The 9703-nt window shown below is 47.2% G+C and overlaps 1 protein-coding gene across 2 annotated transcripts; it reads left to right on the forward strand.

The window, feature by feature from the left end:
* The first annotated feature begins 2709 nt into the window (after positions 1–2709).
* On the forward strand, positions 2710–9280 carry Krbox1 (KRAB box domain containing 1). 2 transcript variants are annotated; one of them, XR_005092106.1, is made up of 4 exons: positions 2710–3081; positions 5737–5817; positions 8186–8303; positions 9054–9280. XR_005092106.1 is itself a non-coding variant. In XM_028890420.2 (4 exons), the coding sequence occupies exons 2-4, from the start codon at positions 5782–5784 to the stop codon at positions 9125–9127; spliced, it is 228 nt and encodes a 75-aa protein (XP_028746253.1). In that variant the 5' UTR covers positions 3292–3388; positions 5737–5781; the 3' UTR covers positions 9128–9280. The 2 variants fall into 2 exon arrangements, 1 of the variants encoding a protein (XP_028746253.1); XM_028890420.2 differs by lacking the exon at positions 2710–3081 and adding an exon at positions 3292–3388.
* The last annotated feature ends 423 nt before the right edge of the window (positions 9281–9703 follow it).

Here is a 9703-nt window from a genome sequence, read left to right on the forward strand (position 1 = left end):
GCTCACTGGCTTGCTCCTCATGGCTTGCTCAGCCTGCTTTCTCCTACAATCCAGGACCACCTGCCCAGGGGTGACACAGTCCACAGGGGGCTAGGTCCACTCACATCAATCATTAATCAAGACAACGTCCCACAGGCCCTGCCACAGGCCAATCTAATGGAGGTATTGTCTCAAGTGAGCTTCCTCTTCTCATATGAATCTAGGTTGTGTCAATTTGACGGAAACCAAACCAATCCAAAACAACAGAATATGTCATGTCTGTTAGTTTTGACTCCTGTTAAGACTTTGTGGACCAATACTACATTTCACTTTGAAGCTTATTTAGTTTTGACTAGACATAGAATTGTCTTCATAGCAAAAAATTCCATGGGTATTCGGTGAGGAGTGAATTTCCTTCCACTCCCGCCTCTCAGTTCCTCTCAGGCAATCACTACTACCTACTTGTATCTTTCTGGAAATGTTCTTTCTTATAAGCCTGTCTCACTGAAAGCCTTATTTGATGGAGAAGACATTGCAGAAATACCCAGGAGAGGTATTTTGGAAATCTCAATAGGACTGCTTCTTATCTGCCCAGCGTCCCTTACAGGAACCACTTGCAGGTGATCCCCATGGTAGGTATCCAGGGCCAGAGTGTGCTTCTTTCACTGGCTCTGGATTCAGGGTCAGGGTGTGTTTCTTTGGCTGGTCCTTTCACCCTGCACCTACCTTCTTGCCACTCCATTTACCCTGCTTCCTCAAGGTCTCAGCCTGTGGCACCATTGACAGCAATCTCTCCTCTTCGCAGCTACATCCTTCATCTTTTCCCTCTGCTCGTCATCCAAACCTGGGTCTGTCCAGCACCCATCATTTACAAAGGCAAAGAAAGATGTGCTCTGCATTGTGGGCCCTCCTCACCCACTGGCCTCTGAGAACCCCCTTTCCCTCCGTGCCTGACAGACACCACATACTCATACTCCCCACACTCCCCACATGCACTGCTCTCCTTCTCCCTGACGCCTCTGTGCCCTCACTTTATTTGAAGGAGGCAACTCAATCCACCTCACCACCACATCTGTGGACTCAACATTGTTCAAGGTTAAACTCTAGGGACACGAGGGCCCCTGATTCATTCTTTTACTACCCACCCCCAATGTGGAGAGATTTGCTTCTCATGGCTTGCTCAGCATGCAAAATATCCAGAGAATATTTAGTCTTGAAAAATGAGAGCACTGCCCAAGAGAACGGAGATGTATTCCCTCAGACATTTTCAGATCTTCACACTTTTCTGCTCACTACTCAGGAGTTTTCTTCTTTAGAACATCAGCTTGTGTTTATCTCCCAGGAGGCTGGTCTAGTGTCTGTACCCTTGTTTTCCAATCACAGACACTGAATTCCTCCTAAATAATCAAATAGTAATGATCTCTCTTTTTGCCTCAATTCTCTCCTCAGCCTCAAACTCTTCCCACTGACTCCCCTTCTGGTGCCCTAGGCACCTCCTCTGTGGTACAGGCACCTTTGGTGCAGGTGGCAGGCATCTCCCCAACTCTCTTATTTCCAAAAGCTTTCTGAGGCTGTTTCCACAATCTCAGATGGAGTAGCTGCCATTATCACAACCAGAGGCTTCCCTGAAGGCGTCATTCTTAGAAATCACAGAGCCCTGGACCTCCTTCTGACTGAAAAAGGGGGTACCCATTTTTTCGTCCAGGAAGAGTAATACCTCTATGTAAACCAGCCTAAAGTAGTCTGAGACACAGCAATAAAATGGCAGGCTGGAACATCAAAAGTCTGCCAGCATTCTAGCTCTTAAGGACAATGGTTCATCCTGGGATGATGGCTCCCTGGCTGGCTCCCCTCCTGGGACTCCTTCCATTTATTCTTTATTTTCCTATTATTAACCTTTGTACTCTTTTAAAAACACACTTATTTTTATTTATGTGTATGTGTGAGTGTATCTGCATGTGTATACACACACGTATGGTGCTTTAGGAGGCTAGAAGAGGGCATTGGAGTCATAGGTGGTTGTGAGCCCCCTGACATGGGTTCTGGAAACTGAACTCTGTTCCTCTGCAAGAGCAGCAAGTGCTCTTTACCACTGAGTCATCTCGCCAACTCAGCAGTTAACAGCACTTGCAGCTCTTGTAGAGGACTGAGCTTTGGTTCCCAGCACCCACTCGATATCTAACAACCATCTGTAACTCCATTCCAGAGGTCCAACATTCTCCTCTGGCCTCTGTGGGCACAGACACGCATGTAGGTAAAACATTCATACAGGTAAAATAAAAGTAAATAAAATCTGAGCTACCCAACCCTCTTTGTCTCCTGGAGACCACCAGAAGACACATCGACAGCATCTGCCTTCTCCGAGACGTCTAATACCAAACATGACAACATCTCAGTTCAACTCAAAGCAGCCCCCTGAAAACTACGCCTGAAGTCTGGCCCACTGCTCTCCCCGAGACAAAAGGCAGGAAATACTCGCTCTAGAGACATTTGGTCTGTCGTCTAGCACCTTAGCCAGAACCCAGACTCTCACCACCACCTGCCTGCTAAAATACCCTGTGTGGCCAACGGTGGTCCCCCTGCAAGCTCGACTTCCCTAGCAACCCCAGCAACAGTGGCTAACCGCAGTGATCTCATCTCTAGAGCCTGACTGACGTTTCCTCTTCCCGGCCTACAAGTGGGGCTGGGGCTCTGGCTCTTACTAGGACACCCCCACTTTCTTAAACAGAACCTGTGGCACTGTTGAACTGTTCGTCCCTTGTCTCCGCATCTCTGATCTAACAAACACAAGTTGAGCGTGAGAAGTCCCCATGAGACACCAGAGTGGCCGCAGGAGCAAGCTGAGTCCTCACCTGGGAAGGGCAGTCTACATCAGATTTCAAGAACTGTGTGCAGGCACCCGCTCCCCTCACTTTTGGTACTCCTAAGCAAGACTTTGCACCACCTGTTTGGTGCGAAAGGTCTTCGTGGTGTCAATAAGATCACCTAGTCAGCTCCTGGACTTTGTTCAACCCGCCCCTCAAGGGCTCTTGGACGGCATTAATACTTTGGAGAGGAGTCCAGCCTCGTTCAGCTCTGCCACACCCCTGATTCCTCCTACAGGTCCGGAAGTGAGGAAGAGGCCTCCTGTGGGTGGGCGAGCCCTGTGGGGCAGGAGGACGGCCAGGGTCTCCTGCTCCTCGGCGACAACTCTCGCTGCAGCACTGCTGCACCTCGGCTGGCTTGCCTCAGAAGCTGAAGGAGGGAATGATCGGGATTGGGGGGTCCTCCAAGGCGCCTAGAGGGGCTCACAGGGGATTGGCCGGTCGGCATGATGACGTACTTCCGGCCAGTGAGCTTTTAAAACCCGAGGGTGTGGCTGGGAGGGTCAGTGTGGTGTCTGCGGTTTGCCGGGCAGCCGGAGCCTTCGGTAAGGGATTCGGAAGGGGCCGGAGGGAGGGGGCAAGGGTGCTGGGGGGGCCTGTGGGGGGGAGACCCGTGGAGGGGAGAACCGTGGGGGGGGGAGACCCCGTGTGGGGGAGACCCCGTGGAGGGGAGAACCGTGGGGGGAGACCCGTGTGGGGGAGACCCCGTGGGGGGGAGAACCGTGGGAGGAGAACCGTGGGGGAGACCCCGTGTGGGGGAGACCCCGTGAGGGGGAGATCCCGTGGGGGAGACCCCGTGGGGGGGGAGGCCCTGTGGGGGAGACCCCGTGTGGGGGAGACCCGTGAGGGGGAGATCCCGTGGGGGAGACCCGTGGGGGGGAGGCCCTGTGGGGGGAGACCCCGTGTGGGGAGACCCCGTGTTGTGGGGAGACCCTGTGAGGGGGAGATCCCGTGGGGGAGACCCGTGGGGGGAGGCCCGTGGGGGGGCGTGAGTGGGACCCCGTGGGGGGAGACCCGTGGGGAGACCCGTGGGGGGGCGCCGTGGGGGGAGACCCGTGTGGGGGGCGCCGTGGGGGGAGAACCGTGTGGGGGAGAACCGTGGGGGGGCGGAGACCCTGTGGGGGGCGGAGACCCGTGGAGGGGAGACCCTGTGTGGGGGAACGTGGGGGGGAGAACCATGGGGGGGCGGAGACCCGTGGGGGGAGACCCCGTGGGGGGGAACCGTGGGGGGGGCGGAGACCCCGTGGGAGGGAGAACCGTGGGGGGAGACCCCGTGGGGGGAGACCCTGTGGCCGGACCCTGGGGCAGGAGGACAGCTAGCTAGCGTAAGGTGCGGGCAAGAAGAGGCCGCCGGGTCCTTAGGCCCGAGCTTATGCGCCTGCCCGGAGCGCTCCGCCTGCACAACTAAGCAGGCGGACCTGAGGTGCAGACAGGCCGGTGGTGGAGGCCATGGCATTTTTGTCAGGGGTGTCTCCCATTATCGCGGTCTCAAACCCTAGCCTCTGGGCGATTTTAAAAACACTTTCTGCCTTTGAGTGGTCCCAAGAAAATGGTCTCTGATAACTTCATTTGCCTGCCAAAAATTTCAGAGTTCTATAACATGCAAGTTTCCCACCAAGGTGGAGTGCACAATTCATGTGTAGACCCCCGAAATTCAGAGTATATTAATGTTAATTCCAAAATAGGTACTTTTCATAAAGCATCGAATGTGTGCGAGGTGTAACAGTTTTCGATGTATATGTGAAAATTTTCTTGACTTATTTATTTATACCCTTCATTATATTCTTCGTACTTTTATGTGTTGTGTGGCAGGCAGTTGTTTACTTTTCAGGTGTTATCTAAGAAGCATAAATCTCTGGGCGGTGGTGGTGCATTCCTTTAATCCCAGCACTCAGGAGGCAGTGCCAGGCGGATCTCTGAGTTTGAGGCTAGCCTGGGCTACCAAGTGAGTTCCAGGAAAGGCGCAAAGCTACACAGAGAAACCCTGTCTCGAAAAACAAAACAAAACAAAACAAAAAAGCATAACTCTTGCTCATCCACTCTCGAATGACAGGATTACTTTCTAATTATTAAAGGATGAATCTACTCAGAGTGGAAATGATAACTAAGAAATGAAACTGATTTGTTTCCCTATGCTAGAATATTTGAAATCATGTGAAGTTGATGGATTCCTTTAACACAATAGTGTTTTCCTTCTCACTCCCACTGTTATAAAATTGAACAAATATATTACAAGCAATCTATATTCATAAAACATAAACCTAATAAGCTATCTTTGTTTTTTTTAAGACAGGGTTTCTCTGTAGTTCCAGTTGTCCTGAAACTAGCTCTGTGGACCAGGCTGGCCTTGAACTCACAGAGATCCGCCTGCTTCTGCCTCCCGAGTGCTGGGATTAAAGGTGTGTGTCACCACTGCCCAGCTCTGATAAAATATCTTTAAATTATTTGACTTGCTTTACTAAAAAGTTAGACACTATTGTTAAGTAGCATGAGGAGAGGTTGGTTCTGAGGTCTTTCAGTATCCAATGGGTTTCATGTGTAGAACTCATTGCTCTCCGTATCTGGATTCTATGGTCTTAACTGTTTCAAGTGCTGGTTTTCTCTAAATCAGTTCATAACGTTCTGTGTACTGTTTTCCTTTATCACCTTTCCTTGGTGTTGTCTCTGGATTACTGCAACTATAGTTTTGACAGTATGTATTATCATTACACATTTCTTGGATGATCCTGTTCTTCCACTTTGCATTCTCCAATGTGCCTGCTACCTCACCTTCGTTAAGACTAGAGTTGCCATTAATAAGAACTGAGTGATCTTCAGAACAGGACGGATCAAGGATTGTATGCAGAGGTCCAATGGAATTATTATCACTAATAGTTCCTCTGTTTACCTTCAGGTCCTGAAATTTTCAAACCTGCATTGACTACAGGACTAAGATTTTATGATGGAAAATATCTCTGTAAAAGCAGAGCCGCAGGTAAGCTGGATTGTGTTTGTTTTTGTACATATGTGTGAGTGTACAATGATATATGTACATGTACCTATATGTGCATTCACGTTAATACATAACTTAGAAATTTCTCACTGAAGTTTACCTTACATTTATGTTTTAACTATATAGCTCACTTTTTGAAACATATACATTCATATGCCATCACTTACGTTAATACTTTAAAAGTTCCATTTTACGTCCCTCCTATGCCCCTGGGATCGCCTTCCCCCAGCACTGGGATTATAGATTCTTGTCCCCATGCCCAGCTTTTATGTGGTGCTGGGGACCTAAATTCAGGTCTTTATCAAAGACTATTGGGGTCCGGCCCCTCTATAGTCTTTTCCCAGGGTTCCAGAAGAGACACTACTTCTTAATTAATCTGAGGGATACTGAGCTCTTTAGTCCATTCACTTTATTCTTCTAGGTCAAAAATCTCTCTATTCAGCTTCAATTCTGTCCTCATCCTTAGCTCCTCTCTGTCCCTTCCCCTCCTGTCCTCTCATTGTTCTAAATTCCTTCCATTTTTGCCTCTCCCCTCTCTCCACTCTGCCTCTTTCTGCTTGGGAAGGGCAAGTCTACTCGGTAGCTAGGCTTCCTAAGTCATAGCTTGATGCACCTGGTATGTGAAAGCCCTTTTGTTCTGAGTTAGTGGTTAAAGGGGAAGTCCAGAGATACCATTTGGGCTATGAGAGAAAGGAGGGTTAAGCTTAATTTGCACAAGAAGCAAAGGTTTCTACTTAACATCCGCCTGGCCTTGGCAGTTGTCTCCATATGGATATATACCTTAATTCAGGAGACTAGCAGGTGGTCTGGGTGTTTATCTATCTGCAGTCTGTCCTTAGAAAGTCTGGGAGGTATCTCAGATAAAATACTTTTGTCGGGAGATGGCACTAGCTGGATACTTGTTAATGATGGTAATTACAGAAGGCAGACTTCTGAGTCTAATGCTTAAAAATAAAGGAACAGAAGCCAGAAAAGATGAGTCTTAACTGTGTGATTTATTGTCAATACAGTTGGGGGAAATTATCCAAATACCCCAAATATGGGGAAAATATTCTGGCCAGTAATGGAAAAGCAAGAAACAGCTAATATTCAAAAGCCAATATCACCAAGACTCCTTAAGAATTGGCTTTATCCTCTGGAAGAGATCTTAACTCTTTCAGGTAATAGCTTTGCCATAGTCAGCTGAATTCTTGCTTTATGTTTCTGCAGCTTGTAGTAGATCATCCTGCTGTGAAATAAGTGTTTTACTCACTGGACCATTTTTCCAGCCAGTGGTATCTACCCTCCCTCCCTCTGCACTGGGCATACTAGGTGTTCTGACTAGTTTTTTGTTTTTCCAGACAGGGTTTCTCTGTGTAGTTTTGGATCTCGCTTTGTAGACCAGGCTGTCCTTGAACTCACAGACATCCTCCTGGCTATGCCTCCTGAGTGCTGGGAGTAAAAGCGTGCGCCACTGCCACCTGACTACTATTCTGACTAGTTTTATGTCAGTTTGATGTAAACTAAAGTCATTTGAGAGGAGAGAATATCAATAGAAAAAATGCATCCATAAGATCAGGCTATAGGCAAGTCTGTAAGGTATTTTCTTGATTAGTGATTGATGGGGAGGGCCCAGCCCATTGTAGGTGGTGCCATCCCTAGGCTGGTGGTCCTGGGTTCTATAAGAAAGCAGGCCGAGTAAGCCAGTAAACAGCACTCCTCCATGGCTCTGTATAGCTCCAGCCTCCAGGTTCCTGCCCTGCTTGGGTTCCTGTCCTGGCTTCCTTTAACGATGGACTATGATGTGGAAGTGTAAGCCACATGAACACTTTCTTCCCCGACTTGCTTTTGCTCGTGGTGTTTCATGTTAGCAGCAGTAATCCTAACTAAGACCCTGAGCAAGCACTCTGCCATGTCCACTGACTCAGCTGCAGTCTTGTCTTTTGATGGGTAGAGGCACTCGTGTGCGTGTGCATGTGTGTGAATTGCTAGATCATGGAAGATGCATTTGGCTAGTTTTATTAGGTGCTATATAGAAGTTTTTTAAAACAGTCATTTCAGCCTGCTGGTAGTGGTGCACACCTTTAATCCCAGCACTCAGGAGGCAGAGCCAGGCGGATCTCTGAGTTCGAGGCCAGCCTGGGCTACAGAGGGAGATCCAGGATAGCTAGAGCTACACAGAGAAACCCTGTCTCAAAAAACCAAAAAACCAAAACCAAAACCAAAAACAAAAAAAAACCCAAAAGAACCCCAAACAAACAAACAAAAAAACCTAGTCATTTCAGTTTGTGCTTTTTATATTTTCCCGAGCAGTATACAGTTGCCCCCATGATTGTCTGATGCCTAGGAAAGCTATTATTTGCCATTTCAGATTTTTGAAGATGTGGCTATGTACTTCACAGAGCAGGAACTGGCCAGCTTGACACTGGATCAGAAGGCCCTGTACAAGGATGTGGTGCTTGAGAACTTCGCACATGTGGCCTTTCTGGGTAAGGTCTGTAGACCCTTGCTGGGTCCTCAGGCTGAAGGGCTTGCTTAGAATTACGAGCCGAACTCACATGGTGAATATGTAGCTCATTCTGACTCATTGCTTCATGTAAACTGCAATGGACAGCACCGTTCCTCGGGTGTGTGTGTGTGTGTGTGTGTGTGTGTGTGTGTGTGTGTGTGTGTGTGTAAGGGCCTTGCAGATATGTTAGGCAAGTACTAAACCACTGAGTTATATCCTTAACCATGCTCCCATTTAAATTACTTTTTCAGCTTTCAAGAAAAGAGTTTTAATATATTTTAGTCATACGTAATGGGTTTCATTATGAAATTTTATACATGAGTAAAGTATTTTTGATCATATTTTCTACCCCATCACCCCTCACATATCCCTGCACTGTAATCTCGTTTGTCTTCCCAACTTGTCCTGTCTGCTTTCATGTGTTTAAACTTCTGGTGTGTGCCCTAATGAGTTATGGAGTAACTTACAGGGTCTTCAGTGTTTTGGACATTAAAATGCTTTTATTTAGAGGGTATTTAGAATAAAAGTTCAGATATTTCACTGGTTATATGTGCACAATCACTTTTTGTGCTCCCCTAGCTTTGCATCGGTAGAGTGTTACCTTGTGTAGTAACAAACAGAACAAGGAAATTATTTTTGCTTTTTATGATAACATTAAAATTTAAAAATTATTTGATATTGAAATGTGTAAAGGTAGCTTACAGATAATGTGATTTTCCCTCTCCTTTAGGGTACATTTCAAAACTAAGAAAATATACTCAACTGGCCGAAGCAGAGGCATCCAGGGTGAAGGCGTTCCTCTAAGTCAGGTGTGCGGGAGACAGGGATAAAGGAAGGGGATGTCAGAGCCATGTCACTGCTGTCAAGTGTGGGTTTTTCTGTAGCCATGCACATTGCCATCCAAGTAGATGCAATGCTTTTAGTTCATTAAAGTTGTTCATTATGAGGTGCAAAGCAGGCCATCGTGTCCTTTTTAATGGCTTTATGAAGATAGACTTCACAAACCATACACTTTACTTAGAGTGAAATAAAAACCCTTTTCAGCACACAAAGATAATAATGGGATAGAAATGGACTTTAAGGCTTAGCCAGCGATCTACAGACTGTGACATCTAGCTCATTTCAAGTTTGGGCTGGAGTCCAGAGAAAAAGAAGTTCCTTTGACTAAATGGTATGAATATTGACACAAAATTCTACAAATTGATCTTAAGATTCTGAATTTAAGCTTCTCCAGAGGAGCACTCATAGAGTTTAAGATAGCTCTGGGATGCTATTGTCTCTGAACAAAGTTGGGATTGACTGATAAGTAACGGGGTGTGGCAAAAAAATAAAACAAAACAAAAAAACCATTGTGGGCTAGTCCTCTAGTCCTTCTGTGTC

Source organism: Peromyscus leucopus, chromosome 7 (assembly GCF_004664715.2).
Source record: "Peromyscus leucopus breed LL Stock chromosome 7, UCI_PerLeu_2.1, whole genome shotgun sequence".
NCBI classification, from domain to species: Eukaryota; Metazoa; Chordata; class Mammalia; order Rodentia; family Cricetidae; genus Peromyscus; species Peromyscus leucopus.

Bases quoted from the DNA above. Each gene is read 5' to 3' on its own strand.
- Krbox1 (XM_028890420.2), top strand. From the start codon at position 5,782: ATGATGGAAAATATCTCTGTAAAAGCAGAGCCGCAG. The intron at 5,818-8,185 runs GTAAGCTGGATT...TTGCCATTTCAG, and splicing joins CTGTAAAAGCAGAGCCGCAG to ATTTTTGAAGATGTGGCTAT. The intron at 8,304-9,053 runs GTAAGGTCTGTA...CCTCTCCTTTAG, and splicing joins CGCACATGTGGCCTTTCTGG to GGTACATTTCAAAACTAAGA.